Raw genomic sequence first — 15,943 nt, 5'->3', positions numbered from 1 at the left:
ATAGGGTATCTGTGCAACACACCTATGGAAATTATACGCATGAGAAATTGTTAGGAAATAAATGAAAAAAAATTATAAGATGGAAGCACTTCCGACTACAAAAGGCATGTCTAGACATGTCCATCAAAGTATAAAGCCTAGACTTCAAGAATAGAAACTTTAAATACATACACAAAGCAAGTAAAAAACTGTCTCCAATTTTGTTTATTTTATTTAAGCCAAAAGGTAATTTAAAAATCCTTACAACTGCTCAATAAGAAATACAGAGTATCCGAAGTTCAATCACATCCGCCTAGAGCACACTTCGTTACAGTTTTTTTTTTTTTTTTTTTTTTGGTTTTATTACGTTAGAGCCCTCGCGCTAGTTGAATCGATGCGACGCTGACCTTTCCCTCAATTAAAGGCAAACACACAAATACAGCGCACAGTGCTGTGCAACAGTAATGCGACCAGCTGCTGCTGCTGCTACTGCTGTTCAACGGACTGTGCTGTGCTGTGCTGTCGACGCTTTGGCTCATTAGACAGCACTACCAGCAGCCGTCGCTTTCATAATTTATTGGTACCTACGGCTGAATCTAATTTCTGGGATTTGCAACAGAGCAAATATGTTAAATACGAGCTGGACAGCAATTGGAAGCGGGAAGCTGGAAGCTGGAATCTGGAATGGAAGGGAGACGTCTCACTCGCTACGCAGTTGTTGCTGGGCGAGATAATGGACAAAACCAGCGCTAAGTGCGGCCACAAAAGCCAAGCAATTAACAAGGCGTTTGGTTTAGGAGCTTTGCCATTGGAGCTTGGCCACTCGACAATCCTGGCCAACGAGAACAACCGCAGGCAAATGGCCAAAGGACGTTCGAGCGGGGTTGCGAAGGCTAACCGGAAGTGCACGCAACTCCAGCTGAAGCTGTTGTTGACAAGGCTCTAAAGCATTGGGCTGCAACCAAAGACGGCTCGCAGTCAGAAAGTCAGCTAGGGACGGCAACTGGGCCAGAGCGACAGGGAGAAGGAGAGGGAGAGGGAGTGGAAGCGTGGGCCGCGCGGGTGGCAGCGGGACTTGGGTGTAATATGCGTAATTAAACAAAACCGCAAGTGGGGCAGTTGCACAACAAGCGGCAAGCAACGCGCAGCAGAACTGGAAAAAAAAAAAAAAAAAAAAAAAAACAAAAAACTATGTATATATAAAGGATACCACAAACGACACAACAAACACGAAACTACAAGAAGCGCAGCGGAATAATTTGTGGAGCCCTACTAAGGCGCTCTGCTTATGCTCTTCATTTAGAGTATATGTACCATATATAGTAGGGCTTACTATATACAGATGTTACAAATAAATATATAAACTTTGTACTTATCTCCTTCAAAATATTGGTTCAATTCAGTCTATATACATCTAATTATTTCAAAAATTAATTGAATTAATTAAAATTAATTGAATTCAATTGAATTACTCCGAAAATTTGCATGCTTTGAATTACGTTCATCTATACAAAAAAATATTAAAAACTTTGAAATGTTAAAGAAATGCAAAGAATATTTATATGATGTGTAAACACAAAAAAAAACACACACACACACACACACATAAACTCTGACTTAATCAAAAATTTTATAAGTATTTTTTTCGCATTTTTTTTATTCTGCAGAAATAACAAGTAATTGAATGAAATTATTTCTGCATGAGCGAATTCTTAATCTGAATTGCATTGAGGAGCTACAGGGCTGCCAGATAGTTGAACAAAATTAAAACCAGTTTCATTTTTATTTTCAATCTCAAATAATTTAATTAAAAACCAAAAAGAAAAGCATGTAAAAAAATATATATATATAATTTGATTTAAAATGACAACTTTAATTTAAATACTAATTAAATAAAAATACATTAAAAAATGTTTACTAAATTGAAATTCTATAAAATTGTTAATGGAAATCAAAATTTCAGTATAAATTTTGTCCAGCATTTTAATATATACATATATGAAAACATAAACACATTATTTATTTATGAATCTTCATAAGCATTATTAAATTTTATTTAAAATTAATTAATTTTTTAAAGAAGAGTTTAATATTCTTCAATAGTCGAATAGCGCATAAAATTGTTTTTTATGTTAAAATAGCCAATAAAAATTGGCTTAAATTATAATATGCAGTAGTCGCTAGTAGGGAAACCCCACACATCAATCAATTGCCCCGGAGAACAGTTAAACTGTAATTAACATAGCTTCTCAGCTTACAAAGCGCCTGACAAAGTGTTAATGCCCAGCGAGTGAGCTGAGCCGTTTAAATTAAATATTTGCCGGGCAGCAATGCTTGGCGTGAGCCGGAGAGTGTCAGGAAGTAAAGCAAAGAGTTGAAATGCAGCAGCGCCACATTAATCTGGAGCATGCAGATTGAAGTGTCGCCCTGCTCTGCGAATCTGTCTGTGATGACAAGTTGAGCCGAGTCCGAAACGAAACGCCTTAATCCCTGTCAGACTTAAATGCAGCATATTCTGGAGGCAGAATGCCGTGCACTTAAACCTCAACTCGACTCGAATGAGCTTGGTTGCGTCACCGTTCATTGATTTTACCTGTAAACGGAATATGCAACAATGTGAAATCGATTTTGCATTAGCCACGAGACACTTGAGCCAGAAACACCAAAGCCCCAAGCAAAATATATTGATGAACCAACAACAACGCAACAGTGGCTAAGGCAGAAGACGAACGTGCCAATAAAATGCAAAAAATGGCGGAAAAAATATGCAAACTATAAAGAGAAATTCTTGAGACAAAAATGAAACATGTACTCTGAAAGAGAACCCAAACCCCTCAAGCCAGACCGGGACTCACAGAGCCAGTTAACCCAGTTAGCCGGGATTTGAAATTCAAAATAGTCTAAGAGATAATTATCAAGTCAAGAGCAATGTTTATGCACATAAAAATGAGAATATATATAAAAAAAAAAAAGAAATTTATATATTATAGAGAAAAAAATGTATAAAACTTAGCTAAGAGCATATTAAAGTAGCGTCATGACTAAATTAGTAGCAGTTGGCATGCGACTGTGTTTAAGATTTATATACATATCGAATAACCACTGTAAGAACTCACTCAACTGTCAAACTAACAACAAAGTGAACTTAATATAACAAAGACTTTTGCAAACAAGTCCAAAGCTGCCTCTTTCTTATACCCAGCAAGTTCATAGCATAACTATAATTAGATAAATATACAAAACGCTGACCAAACTCATCTAGTGGCTACTGTATTAACCAAATAACTCACTCACCTGTTAAAGCAGCCAAATTTAGCATAAATCCAATCAGACGCATCGCGAATGCTGCTTGCTCCTTGTTCGATATTGTAAATATGAATTGTTATTTTAGCGGAATTTATTGAGCTGCTATTGCAAGTGGCAAAAATTGTTGCATTTATTGCACTTGTTATCAGCAATTTTTGTGCCCAAGCTCCGCCAGGCACTTCAATTGCTAGGCATTAGTTTTGAAGTTGTTGCTGTTGCTGTTGTTGCTAATTGTGAACACACCGATCCGACACGAGAGCCAACGAAGAGAGTGTGCGAACAAGACAGAGATAAAGAGACAGAGAGCGAGTGGGAGTGAGCGACAGAGGGCCGAGAGCCGGAGTCTGAGCTTGAAGCTTACACGAAGTGTAAGCCAACCAACGCGCACGAATTTCACTTTATCACTGAATATAATTTTTTTTTCCAATTTCTTCGCTCGCAAATTGAGCGTTACACGAACGTAGCGTTAGCAACAATGCGCATGTCCCGTGCAACATTTGGCCGATGCTAAATGTTGCCAGCAACATGCACGAAGTGTCTATAAATAAATTTTGAAAATCACATACTAAAAACAAAGGAGTTTTCTCCAAAAATGTATATCAAATCATTATTTATTTCAATTTTCATATAGATATTTTTCCAAATAGGCGCATTGGAAATAAATTATTTTAGAAACGCCAAAAAATGAAACTAATTTGCGGCTTACAAGATCCCGCCTATTCTTTGAATTTGTATCAACATGTTGCTAATGAAGGGGTAAAACATAACGAGTGTTGCAGGAGCTTAGTCGAAAAGTGGGGACACTGTCGAAAGCTCATGCAGCTTTTTAATATCTACAGTTGGGGTAGGACCTTGGGGTTAAACATGTATAACATATAACATATAGCAGATGCCGTATAACGTATAACATACTACGTATAGCGCATAAATGCTGTTATGGCTAAAAATTGCGCAATTCACCACACATACTATAAAGAAAACCCAAGTTAACTGACCAAACTTGGCATTTTATGACACTCAAATTGCTATAATTGTTATAGCAAGTACATTTATATTATAAATATATTAGATGAGACGCAAACCATGCTATAATAACATAGAACAACAATTAAGCGCTTAACGGTTATCAATGTTAGATAATTAAATTACAGATTTAACCAAACAAAGCCCAACGTTTGTTTCCCAGGAGTACATCAGCAAATGCTTTATCAAAGAATTTGTTTATTTATTAAAAATTTATTTATTTAAAAACATAAATATTATAACGATGTACTATGTATTAAAATACTTATATTTCGTAAATATCAAATTCCGCACATCGATATTATCGCGCTGCCACTATCGATCAGAAATAAAAGCTCAGCAAATGCAGTGATGATGACAGCACTACGAAAATTGGCAATATCTTCTTATCAGTTAGCTTACAGCGTAGTCCGATGGTAATCACATAGCTTAGTTTGGTGTTGATAGAGCAATCAAATAAAATATGTGTGATCAGAATAAATCAAATTCAGGAGCTAAAGAGGAACAAATAACTTCCGACACTTCAAATGCATCTAATGAATTCCTCGATGGAGCCTGCTTGTCTGTGAAGCCCACGAAACATCATTCTACGAGCAGCAACGTTGCCGTTATGGTTACTCATCGATATGCATTCGAATATAAAATGTCTCATCCGCATCGCGGACTGGCAATGATCTTCAGCCATGAGCACTTCAATAAGAAAGGTCTGCCATCACGACCCGAAACAGTTATCGACAGCGAAAATTTAAGTCGTGTGCTCAAAAAATTGGGTTTCGATGTACGGATTTACAAAGACCTGTGTCACGAGACACTAAGGGAAACACTAAATAACGCTGTTGGCATGGATCATTCGAATAACGATTGCATTCTCATCGCTCTGCTGACGCATGGCAAAAACAATAAGGTCTATGCTCATGATCATTCCTATGAGTTGGAAAGAATTTGGGAATCCTTCACAGCTGACAAGTGCCCCACACTAGCGGGCAAACCGAAGATAATTATTGTCCAGGCCTGTCGAGGCAATCTCAGAGATCCAGGCTATTTCGTTCATTCCAAGGGACATACGGAAACGGACGGTGATTCGGAGTGCAGCTATAGGATACCAAGATTCGCCGATTTTTTAGTTGCTTTTTGCACAGTTCCCAACTACAGATCGTGGAGCAATACCTTAAAGGGCAGCTGGTTTATATACAATCTATGCGAGGAGCTGGAAGCCAATGCCCACTCAATGAATATGCTCAGTCTACTCACCTTTGTCTCCCAGCGCGTGGCCAATTGTGAGAGTGACGAAACACAAGAAAAGCAAATAAGCTGCTGCATGTCCACGCTGACACGAGTTTTGAATTTCTAAAAAAAAATTTAAAAAAAATAAAATAAAAAAATAAAAAAATATATAAATAAAAATAAAAACAAATACATATATATGTATGTATATTCCCAAATACCCCTATAAACAATCACATATAAAACTTTATATATATATGCGATTTTTACATTAAAAACATTAGAAAAACTTTTATTATGCAAAAAAATTCACAATATTTAAACAAAAAGTACCAAGCATATATTTGTAATTATGATTATCTTTGATTTTGTATTTATTATTATTACGAGTAGAATAATAAAATAATGTATTCCTAACTGAAGAAAAAAGTTGAAAAAAATTAAAAAATACAGCCCAGTATATATTAGAACATAATATTACCTGACTATTCATTTCAATAAATAAAATATGTATATATATATTTGAAAAAGAAATAATAATAAGACAATATAAATTAAATACTGATAAAATTAAATCAACGTTTTTCAAATATATTCCTTTTTTTCTGTTTGAAGTTTGAATTTTATTTTTAGACTGATATTTTAAATCAACCATATCGATGCCGTAATCGATATATTTATCAATTCAATATGCACATCTTTAGCTAATCGCATATTATTAAATCTTTACACACCCACGTCGGCATCCAACAAGTAGATTTTCGAAGTGTATAATTTGTAAACAATGTATTTTCATAAAATTATTGGTGTCATATACCTGGGGATTATAACTGTATACGGTGCTGGCATAGAGCGCGTTGATGACACCGATTTGATACACATTCTAACCGGCGAGGGCGATGTCGTTGCATTGTTTACGCGCGGCAGCTGCGCGGAGTGCGACAAATATGAAACCGTTGTTGACAATATTCAGGAAGAAGTTAAGCAATCGCTGGGAGCATCTGTTGTGCAGGCACACGATAGCAATTTAATACATATCTACGATCCTAGCAGGGAGCCGGCATTGCTATATTTCCGTCGCGGAATACCGATACTCTATAATGGAGCGATTGACGGAGAAGAAATTATACAATTTTTCAATGATAACCGCGAGCCAGCGGTGAAAGAACTTTCTGATGACAACTTCGAGCATTTGACGCAAGCCTCAACTGGAGCCACTACGGGAGACTGGTTTGTTTTTTTCTACTCCGCGGAATGTGTGCTCTGCCAGCGTCTATATGCCGTTTGGGAGTCCGTTGGTGGCTCACTAAAACGCAAGATAAACGTGGCACGAATGAATTCGTTGGCCACTGGCTCATCCACTGCGAATCGTCTAAAGGTGACGACAACTCCTGAATTCGTTTTCTTGCGCCAAGGCAAAATCTATCGGTACACTTCAAAGGAATATACTCCAAAAGCTTTCATCGAGTTTGCCGAGGGTGGATATAGAAAAATTAATCATCCAGAGATTGTTCCCAAGCCATCCAGTTTTATGGATGAACTGTCTTTTGGACAAGTTATGGATTATATCAATAGCCAGGGTACGCTTCCGTTGGCATTTATTGGGACGCTCAGCGTCTTATTTCTTCTATTTATTGTTAAACGTCTGTTTAAAACGTCGTCAAAGAAATCCATGAATAAAAAAGACAAATAATTTGGGAAGCGGGTAAAAATAAGTGTGTAGCTCAGCTCATAGTTGGCATATGCCATTCCTTGTACATCAACTTTTGTACTTAAAATAATATACATATTTAATAAAAACAAATTTATTGTAAAGTAAATTATTCAACCCCGATTGTTTGCTATCGATATATATCGCTGGCTCTTGCTAATCAGGTATTTTGACGTTTGCATTGCATCGGTCACACTGTTGATAAAATAATATTTGCAAAGAAAGTTTACTATGGTCGGATCAAATTTTGGCATTATCTACCATCCGAGTGCTGGCGGCGGCTCATCTGGCCAAGCCAACACTGGCAGCGGCACAGCTTCTGGAGCCAGCGGTGGCAATAGTTTCAATTCGATTTCCGGCGGCGATCGTTCTGCACCAGCATCGCATCTCAGCGATTTTATGTTGCAACTAGAGGACTACACACCTCTGCTTCCTGATGCTGGTAGCTATTCTTTAATACACATTTGATACAGATATTTTACCTCAACAATGTTTGACTTTCAGTCACTTCGCATTATCTGAATATGGGCGGCTTTCATGCGGATGACAAGCGCATTGTTCGACTAATTTCCATAGCAACTCAGAAATACATGTCGGACATCATTGACGATGCACTGCAGCATTCGAAGGCGCGCACACACATGCAAAACTCAAATACACCCGGTGGCTCAAAGGTAAGTTGCTGTTGTTCATATATACATACAATAAATGTCTTTATTTTGATATAACTTCATTATAGGCTAAGGATCGCAAATTTACCTTAACCATGGAAGATTTGCAGCCAGCACTAGCTGACTACGGCATTAATGTGCGAAAAATGGACTATAGCCAGTAGGCAATCCGGCAATTTACATATTAAGTTATTTTATTTAAGTTACATTCATAAAAAATTTCTCAAATGAAAAGAAAGCCCCAAGATTGCGCTCTTGTGATCGGGCTCCAAATAAATGTTGACAACAATTCACTTTGATGTCACAGAACTTAAATTAAAGTTAGGATAATATCTTTACAGGTTTTAAATCACTAGATTCATAATACATTCTAGCTAATCGACTATTTATCGACACATTAGAAATCTTTTAAAGCTATTGCTGGTACCTCCTGCCACTTTGAAGGCTAAAACACCAGTGAGAATCGTTACAACATAGTTGGGTACGAGACTGGCCCAGTACAAGCCATCCGCATTGAGTAGCGTCAACAGGGAGACGAAGAGATGTGAGCCAACTACGTAGAAAATATGTAGATAGTTATTTGTATCAAAAGCGTTGAAGAAGATAACGCTCCAGAATGTGTGCAACAGGACAATTGAAAGCACTTGGACAGCCGACGTGACGAAAAACATTTCAGAGCCGCCCTTGAGGCCCATTGTGCCAGGTCCAGTCTTCAAATATATAATGAGCACTGATTAGAATATTTACTTGTTATAGCTAATGAGTCACGCACCATATCCGCCAACACATTAACCAGCGCAAACAAACCCGATATGATTCCGAATCCAAGCCCTGAAACGTAGGCTAAAATATGTTTGTTTTCCGTCATCCGTGTGTCCTCAGCCACGGCGTGCAATGCGTGCTCTGTGCTGCGCAGAATACGATAGATGATGTAGCGAAAGCATTCCTGAAAGAGCACCGAGAACACCACACCAAAGGCCAGTACATCGCGCAGGGGAACAATCGCAAACCACAGCATCGACGACAACAGCAACGAAAGCAGCCAAAAGAAGGCGGCCGCTATGAGTATTATGATGCGCATGGAGTCATTGGCAATGGTGAACACAAACAGTGCAAACGGTGTGCCAAATGCAATTAGTGTACAACCAAAAAATTCTGGTAGCGTCATATTTATTGTCACAAAAAAGAAAAACCGCCCACTCTGACAGCTTTTTTTTACATTGCGGTGACAAGCCGATGACAATTACCAAGTCTGTGGTCGTGTATCTTATCGATAGCGATAACAGTGTTTGCAAGCATTCTCTCCAAATGCAGCATTTTGAATTTACAAGCGGCTGGGTGAATAGCAATATGTAATTATTATTTCTTAAAAATAATTATTACTTGCGGGCTTAAAATATATAAAATCTTCACATTAGATAGGCATATATTAAATAATTAAGTTATGTCAGCAAAAGGTATTCAATATTCCTAAGAATCCGTTTAATTATCGAGTGTAGATAATTTTAAATAAGCTGTTCGTGCGTGAGCTACGTCGTGTAAACATATCGGCAACGATAAACTAATGTTTACATACGCTTTCGAAACTGCAGTTGGTTTTCATAATTGTGCCTGCACTAAAAGGGTTAAAAATTATTGAATTATTTTAAACCAATTAATATAATTTCATAGTTGTGATTTGTCCTTAAACGAATATCATGAAACCGTATATATTGTATAACTAATACACAACAATGCGGGTGCTCTACATATGCACTTTCAAACCCGAACCCCAAGAGAGCATTTGATAGTCGTTGTAGTGTGCTGTCGTGATTAAGACAAAGGCGCCCCACTTTCTCGCGCACTGGGCTCGTCAATGTTTTGGTTCGGGTCTTTGGGGATTAGTCACTTGAAGATTCGCAAGCGTAATACAAACGCCACAGAAATAATTAAATTGATATTAGCGGAAAATTCATATTGCACCACTGTTAAGTAATTTATTTTTGTGGCTGGATTTACAAGTGACCAGACAATTGCATAAACAAGTGCACCAAAGCGATAGTTAACTGTAATTGCATTCGACTACTTTCAACTTTCTAGTGCATGCTGTGATGGCGAAACGTCTACTGCCACACCAGCCGTCTGAGGATGGTCCGCATCCGGACGACGAGCCTGATAGTCCGGCCATTGAGGCGGCCGCCTTGGACATACCTTCACAGGGTGTTGACCCGACGGGTCAGAAAGGTGAGCTAATTGGAATCCAAAGTGCAGTTTTTTATATTATATATACATACATATATATATATGTATATTTAAGCGTTCTGGGAGAGCTACAATTCAGCTAAAAAGTTTCGTCCCACTGCTGACGGCAGCTCGGAATTACGCTTTGAGATTCTGCTAGCCCACATAATGCCACGTGAGAACGAGGATGTGAAAATCAAACGCTTCGTCATTTACGAGCTAACTGTGCGCCAGGACTCCAGCACCATGGATGAGCAGCCGGCCAAGATTGAGCGCCGTTATACAGACTTCCGGGATCTTTATCAGTGCCTTAAGCGGGAGCTACCCAACGAGCTGGCCAGCGTTAACTTTCCCAGCAAGGTGCTCATGGGCAACTTCTCAGCGGAGCTGATTGCCGAGCGCAGCGCTGCCTTCGAAACATTTCTTACGCATATCGCCAGGAATACAAAACTGCGGGATTCGGAGGCATTTTTACGTTTTTTGCAGCACGACGAACTGACCCGTGCGTGCCAGTATCTGGATGAGCGGCGAAACGAGATGGCCATACCGATACTCGAGAACTGTTTTCGCCTGTTGAACAAGATCTTCATGAATCGATCGCGTCCCGTACTGCTGATACTCTGTCGCCTGGTGGCTGCCTGCACCGCCTCACCGGTGCCCCATCACTCAGCGGAACGTTGGGCTCTGCTCGCACTCAGCCGCTTCGATACGCTATGTGATATTGACTTACTGCCGCTCTACATACCCCTGCTGCACACCTGTGCACACTTGTGGTAGGCACTATAAGCTCTAACAGTTCGTAGTTTAGTTGTATTTGTTGATTGCTTGCTTTCAGGTGGCAACGGGGTCAGGATCAGAAGCCCATAACGGATCGCTTGACGGAGATGTCCAGGCAGGGCATTAATACGGCTAATATTACCAGCCTAATGCAGGCAATTCACAAGCTGGATCCCCGCACTGAAACCATCTGAATGCACAATGTACACAATGCTCATACACACACACACACACATACACTTAATATATATACTCCCTCGAGCCGTAGTGCTAAGCTAAAAGTGCAATTAGTAACAATTATCGTGCAATTAGTATTAGAAACGTGTCATATTTATATTTACATAGTACTGCGTCTCACGGCCCTTCCACATCTGTCAACTTTTTGTTTTGTGTTTCATGTATGTCTAATATCTTATATGTCTCATATTATATGTCTAGTAAGTTATTTTGTGTAGCTCCGCCATTTAACGTGATTATAACTGTATCGAATGCTAATGGTAAACCTTCTGAACACAAATGAAATTGTCTAAGAATTAACATTCCTATAATATCAAACAATCTATTATCGAACTATGGACAATTATATTAAGAACAACATTATCAAATATATAATAGGAACGATAGTCTGAATCATTTTGTTGTGCATTTCTTGTATGGGTAGGCATACATACGAGGAAATGAGAATTACGTCAATTGTTAGCTGTGCTGCATGAATATTTTAAATATCTATCTAGAAATATCTAAAAATGAAATTAAATGAAAAGCACGTATCACTTTTCTTAAGTGAGCTCATCGTCTGCGCTGGACTAGAATATCGGAATCTCTAATCTTCAGAGATCAGAACGGATGACTGTCCGACTGTAGTGTATATCTGCAGATCAAGGGTAATGACTTTAATCCAATTTGAAAGCCTGGGTTTAACTTGGCAATCAAAAATATATTCTCATTTATACTCTGCGGTTTGAGTACTGAATCTTCAGAGGTCAGACCGGATGCGATTATTCAATTCGCGATTACTATATGTACAATTGTATAATTGGGTTGCTTAACAGCATGAATAATATCGTATAATTCTCGATTACTATATGTGCAATTGTATAATTGGGTTGCTTAACAGCATGAATAATATCGTATAAAATCCAGTTTAAATTTAAAGTTAAATTCTTTACAAAGAAAACAAAAAACTAAATCAGTTGCAATTAGTGGTCATTAACCAATTATGAGAATTAGCTTAACTTTCTGTTCAACTAATTTGGTTAGCTCCAAGCACTCAAATTAAAAATTGACTTAAATGAGCTGCTTTAAACATTTTCAAAAACTAGCTTGGCAGCTAAATCTAATCCAATTCGATTAAGCTTAGTTAATCCCATAAATAATATAAATAAACTCCAGTTTAATTTGCATTTCAAGTCTTTTCAGCATTGAAACATCATGAGCTGCACTTAATGGTCATTAAACATTTCTAAGAATATATTTTAAGTCAATTGTTAAATTAAAATCTAAGGTGCACTTAAATAAATCAACTTATTATACGTTTTGTGAGGCTCGCTCGCCAACGCTAGCCAACTATAGTTGCATGTCTAAAACGATCGCATGCATCCATCCAATAAGCTGGCAAGTCTTGGGGGTGCTCAGCGGCTACTCAACATTGCGTATACATAATTTAAAATGTACAATTTCTCGGAGACAACTTGCAAATCGCACCAATGTCATGATGGTTGTGGATGTGGTGGTGGTGCAGTGGTACAGCGGTGCAGCTTCTTATTGCTTCAACGGTAGAGTCGCGTAAATGTTTTCAGTGCCTGTGCAACGGCCTTTGTGGTGTCAGCCCTAAGAGAGGGGGGAAAATCAAATAGTTTAGCAAACAATGGAACAGACTCCAACGCCAAACACACGGATACTCACCTCAGCACCGTATTACTGAACTCATCCAATTGCTGTTGTGTGGCAGTCACGTAGCCGCCGCTATTCTTTTTGGGCAACGAGTCGAGCGCATGGGCAAGGAACGGCTGCATCTGTGCCTGCGTAACCACATGTTTCAGCTCGTTCAGCACCTCGGCGACGTCGGCGAGCATGTAGGAGTGCAGCTGGAAGACGGACGCCTGTATCAGATTCATGACCAGAGCGCCGCCATGCTGCGTGGCCAACTCAATGACCAGCGGCCGGCACTCGCTATGCCGATGATTGCTGCTGCGCCCCCAGGTGAGCAGATTGATAAAGAACTTCATCACCGACGAGTTTGCCTCCCGATGGTCCAGCGAGCAGGCAATCAGCGCGCACTGGAAGATGGGTGTGATGAGGGTGCTCTGGAGCAACTGCAACGGACAGCAGTCCAGGTAACGTGAGGCCAGTCGAAAGAAATCATCGACTGTGTCGGGATTGTTGCGTAATCCGTTCTCCAACTGCAGCAGCGCAAACGTGGGCTCGATGAAGGCCTGCAGCATTTCCAGCAATCCCGTAATGCACTCATTCGACTTGGCAAACTCATCCACCAATATGGAGCCAACATACAGGAAACAACTGTGATGCTGCACCGCGTAGAGCACGACGATCTGCTTGATCAGTGGCTCCACTAGCATCACCGCTTGCTTGCGCACCATGCGAATGCCGTAGCGTATCAGCCGGCAGGTGCGCTCCATGATGCGCGATTCGCTCTGGTACTTCTCCAGCACGCGTGAGATGAGCGGCCAGGCGTCATTTAATATTGCAACTGTCGGATGTTCCACGTTGTCGGGCACATCGGGATTCGTGTGTCTTATAATAGCACAGGCGCGATCGATCCAATAGACGGGATCACTCCGCTCATTCTTTGCCGGATCGCAGTGACCGCTCTCCAGCAACTGGACTAGCGGCTGCAACTGGAATCCCACAATCTCTCGCAACGCTGGCTGCAGCTGCTCACGTGGCAGCTTCGTCAAGATCAGCGATATGCCCTTCAGAAGCCCAATGGCTACATCATTATTGATCTGAAAGCTGTCCAGGCTGTGCGCTATCTGTACCAGGCCGCTGATGTGGCAAATCATTTTCTGCCTGCATGCCGAACAGATGGAGGTGAGTGCTATCGCCGCTGCCGGCGCCAGCCCGTTCTTCTGCTGGAGTGCGTACAGCAGAAAGTTGAGCACAGCCTCGAGCAAGTCCGAATGATTCTCAATCCAATCACACAGTTCTCCAATGAGCATTATCGATGTATAGCGCACCGCAATGTGTGTTTGATCCGTCATGTTTAGTATCGCCTCCACCACCTTGGGTATCACATCGTTCTCCTCGCTAAGAGCATATGGAATTTATGAGTAATCAATACCTGATCCAGTATATTAAGCACTTACGGCAATATATTCTTGGCCACATTTTGCATAACAAAGAGCGCCGCCTCGGTGGACTCCCACGTTGTGGTTGGATCTTGTAGAATAATAAACATTTGCTTAAAACATGCGCCAGAGCCAACAATGAATGCCACGTCCTTCAACAGATCGGAAACCTTGCGACGAAAGTCCTATGAAAAGAGAACCAAATTTTAATTCAGTTTACCTAAATATCTTCGGTCTATACTTTTCCTACATAGAAATTATTGTTCTCTTCGATGAGGCCATCGTGATCGCTCTCCATTTGTGCGTGTCGAAACAGAGCGCTGATCAGCCGCTCAATGTGCGGCCTGAAGCGCGCCGTTAGCTTTTCGTCGTACCGCTGGAACAGATCCTCGCTGAGTTTATACCACAAATAGAAGGTGACTTCGGCCACTTCGTAGTCAAAATGACCGACGCACAGCAGCACCAGATCCAGGCCCTTCATCGCGTACTGCGATTCAAAGATATCCACGGAGAATGCATCGCAGAGCGTTGTAAAGATACGGCAGTAGTTGATCGTCTTGTCGGTGTCCTCGTGGGCGACACTCAAGTGATATGCCGTCTCCAGTTGACAGACTGTCTCAAAGATGCGCGTCACCTGGGGGTCGACCTCCAACTGGCCGCTGCGCGAGCCCATGCAGCTGAGCAGTGCACAGACGCATTCGGTGGCATTGTCGTGCAGTTTGCCCGACGTTTCCGCTGGCTGGTTGAGGAGACGGAAGGCGAGCTGGGAGAGCGCATTGTCGCAGATGTGTGAGAGGGGGAACGCTTGTATGACCAACCAGGCGCTATAAGTGCGCAGCGTGGCAATCCAAATCCGTTGCTGGTCCAGATCCTTGCGCTGCGAGCACATGCACAAAAATTCTAATACACATTCGGCACTGGCGTCCAGCTGCTTGTGCACCTGTTCCCGTCGATTGGCGCCCAAGCGCAAATACCGCGAATCAATCTCCTCGGGTAGCACCTTCAGTATCTCCAGCAATGGCCAAATAGCCGCCGGATGTGGAGCGAGCGCCTTTATCAGATCACTAATCGGCTCCTGCCACGTGGCCATTAGCAGCGCCAAATCGGCCACGGCCAGACTGAGTTGTGTCACGATCACATTGTCCGTCTGCTCGTCGATCTGTGCTATATGCGTGATCAGGGAGTCTCGCAGAGATTCGTGTGTGTGGGGAGGCAACTCACTAAAGGAGTTTTGTATTTTGTTACGTATCGTCTGAGCGGCAAAGTAATTGGCGTGCAAGTCTCGTTTCTGGTGCAGCAGCTCGTCTGCAATGGTCCATGAATAGATCTAGAGCAACAAGTGCAACTAGTTAGTATAGTGTTTCATCTGTATGTACAAAAGCAGATACCCAACTCGGTGTAGGCTAAAACTTACCGACTTTTGAAACTCCTGAAGCCATTTATTGGCTTTTTCCTGCTCCTTGGGATTGGTGCCTTGGAATAATGCACTTATCGCTTGATATACAATATCCACCGTATATGTATCCATTGCGCCGGCTTGCAGGTAGATGTAATCAATGCATTTATTAATATTGCTAAAATTGTTTCTATTGAAAGAATATGTGGCGGCTCGCCGATAATTGACGGCTGTTGGCTGATAACTTTTATGAACAGGGCTGCAAAAAATGCAATGAAAAATGCATAATGTTTATTTATAACTTATAGATGTATATTTCAAATATATT

The 15,943-nt window shown here is 40.8% G+C and overlaps 7 protein-coding genes across 9 annotated transcripts in view; 4 read left to right on the top strand and 3 right to left on the bottom strand.

Annotated features, from left to right (window-relative positions):
* The window catches only part of LOC6577412 (neural cell adhesion molecule 2), a 91,269-nt gene extending 87,570 nt beyond the window's left edge, over nucleotides 1–3,699 (bottom strand). Inside the window, exon 1 of the mRNA XM_002003343.4 lies at nucleotides 3,274–3,699. Coding sequence (XP_002003379.1) covers nucleotides 3,274–3,316 — 43 coding nt within the window. The 5' untranslated portion in view covers nucleotides 3,317–3,699. The remainder of the gene's footprint in view (nucleotides 1–3,273) is intronic.
* A 999-nt stretch (nucleotides 3,700–4,698) lies between these two features.
* LOC6577411 (caspase) lies at nucleotides 4,699–5,704 on the top strand. The gene has a single exon (XM_002003342.4). It carries the CDS (start codon nucleotides 4,772–4,774, stop codon nucleotides 5,657–5,659), a length of 888 nt encoding a protein of 295 aa, XP_002003378.1. The 5' UTR covers nucleotides 4,699–4,771; the 3' UTR covers nucleotides 5,660–5,704.
* A 531-nt stretch (nucleotides 5,705–6,235) lies between these two features.
* LOC6577410 lies at nucleotides 6,236–7,352 on the top strand. Its single transcript, XM_002003341.4, has one exon. It carries the CDS (start codon nucleotides 6,317–6,319, stop codon nucleotides 7,223–7,225), a length of 909 nt encoding a protein of 302 aa, XP_002003377.1. The 5' UTR covers nucleotides 6,236–6,316; the 3' UTR covers nucleotides 7,226–7,352.
* Nucleotides 7,353–7,422: 70 nt separating this feature from the next.
* On the top strand, nucleotides 7,423–8,229 carry LOC6577409 (transcription initiation factor TFIID subunit 10b). Its single transcript, XM_002003340.4, has 3 exons — nucleotides 7,423–7,685; nucleotides 7,748–7,917; nucleotides 7,983–8,229. Exons 1-3 carry the CDS (start codon nucleotides 7,475–7,477, stop codon nucleotides 8,076–8,078), a joined length of 477 nt encoding a protein of 158 aa, XP_002003376.1. The 5' UTR covers nucleotides 7,423–7,474; the 3' UTR covers nucleotides 8,079–8,229.
* On the bottom strand, nucleotides 7,938–9,162 carry LOC6577408 (gamma-secretase subunit Aph-1). Its single transcript, XM_002003339.4, has 2 exons — nucleotides 8,687–9,162; nucleotides 7,938–8,624 (listed from the first exon to the last, which is right to left on the bottom strand). The coding sequence occupies exons 1-2, from the start codon at nucleotides 9,080–9,082 to the stop codon at nucleotides 8,301–8,303; spliced, it is 720 nt and encodes a 239-aa protein (XP_002003375.1). The 5' UTR covers nucleotides 9,083–9,162; the 3' UTR covers nucleotides 7,938–8,300.
* Nucleotides 9,163–9,589: 427 nt separating this feature from the next.
* On the top strand, nucleotides 9,590–11,541 carry LOC6577407 (sorting nexin-21). Of its 3 annotated transcripts, none has more exons than XM_015165654.3 (4): nucleotides 9,591–9,885; nucleotides 9,994–10,137; nucleotides 10,211–10,907; nucleotides 10,970–11,541. In XM_015165654.3, coding segments are annotated over exons 1-4 (978 nt in total). In that variant the 5' UTR covers nucleotides 9,591–9,884; the 3' UTR covers nucleotides 11,106–11,541. The 3 variants fall into 3 exon arrangements, with proteins under 3 accessions (XP_002003374.1, XP_015021140.1, XP_032584299.1); XM_032728408.2 differs by having other exon boundaries at nucleotides 9,592–9,914; XM_002003338.4 differs by having other exon boundaries at nucleotides 9,590–10,137.
* Nucleotides 11,542–12,284: 743 nt separating this feature from the next.
* On the bottom strand, nucleotides 12,285–15,854 carry LOC6577406 (transportin-3). The gene is made up of 5 exons (XM_002003337.4): nucleotides 15,634–15,854; nucleotides 14,470–15,546; nucleotides 14,238–14,404; nucleotides 12,817–14,178; nucleotides 12,285–12,741 (listed from the first exon to the last, which is right to left on the bottom strand). Exons 1-5 carry the CDS (start codon nucleotides 15,745–15,747, stop codon nucleotides 12,681–12,683), a joined length of 2,781 nt encoding a protein of 926 aa, XP_002003373.1. The 5' UTR covers nucleotides 15,748–15,854; the 3' UTR covers nucleotides 12,285–12,680.
* Between the last annotated feature and the right edge of the window lie 89 nt (nucleotides 15,855–15,943).

This window comes from Drosophila mojavensis, unplaced genomic scaffold (genome assembly GCF_018153725.1).
Source record: "Drosophila mojavensis isolate 15081-1352.22 unplaced genomic scaffold, ASM1815372v1 contig_36, whole genome shotgun sequence".
In the NCBI taxonomy this organism is placed as follows: domain Eukaryota; kingdom Metazoa; phylum Arthropoda; class Insecta; order Diptera; family Drosophilidae; genus Drosophila; species Drosophila mojavensis.
This window is presented reverse-complemented; position numbering and strand designations above follow the sequence as displayed.

Bases quoted from the DNA above. Each gene is read 5' to 3' on its own strand.
- LOC6577411 (XM_002003342.4), top strand. From the start codon at position 4,772: ATGTGTGATCAGAATAAATCAAATTCAGGAGCTAAAGAGGAACAAATA.
- LOC6577410 (XM_002003341.4), top strand. From the start codon at position 6,317: ATGTATTTTCATAAAATTATTGGTGTCATATACCTGGGGATTATAACT.
- LOC6577409 (XM_002003340.4), top strand. From the start codon at position 7,475: ATGGTCGGATCAAATTTTGGCATTATCTACCATCCGAGTGCTGGCGGC. The intron at 7,686-7,747 runs GTAGCTATTCTT...TTTGACTTTCAG, and splicing joins ACCTCTGCTTCCTGATGCTG to TCACTTCGCATTATCTGAAT. The intron at 7,918-7,982 runs GTAAGTTGCTGT...ACTTCATTATAG, and splicing joins ATACACCCGGTGGCTCAAAG to GCTAAGGATCGCAAATTTAC.
- LOC6577408 (XM_002003339.4), bottom strand. From the start codon at position 9,082: ATGACGCTACCAGAATTTTTTGGTTGTACACTAATTGCATTTGGCACA. The intron at 8,625-8,686 runs GTGCGTGACTCA...ATATATTTGAAG, and splicing joins TTAATGTGTTGGCGGATATG to ACTGGACCTGGCACAATGGG.
- LOC6577407 (XM_015165654.3), top strand. The intron at 10,138-10,210 runs GTGAGCTAATTG...TGTATATTTAAG, and splicing joins TGACCCGACGGGTCAGAAAG to CGTTCTGGGAGAGCTACAAT. The intron at 10,908-10,969 runs GTAGGCACTATA...GCTTGCTTTCAG, and splicing joins CACACCTGTGCACACTTGTG to GTGGCAACGGGGTCAGGATC.
- LOC6577406 (XM_002003337.4), bottom strand. From the start codon at position 15,747: ATGGATACATATACGGTGGATATTGTATATCAAGCGATAAGTGCATTA. The intron at 15,547-15,633 runs GTAAGTTTTAGC...TTGTTGCTCTAG, and splicing joins TTCAGGAGTTTCAAAAGTCG to ATCTATTCATGGACCATTGC. The intron at 14,179-14,237 runs GTAAGTGCTTAA...ATATGCTCTTAG, and splicing joins GTGGCCAAGAATATATTGCC to CGAGGAGAACGATGTGATAC.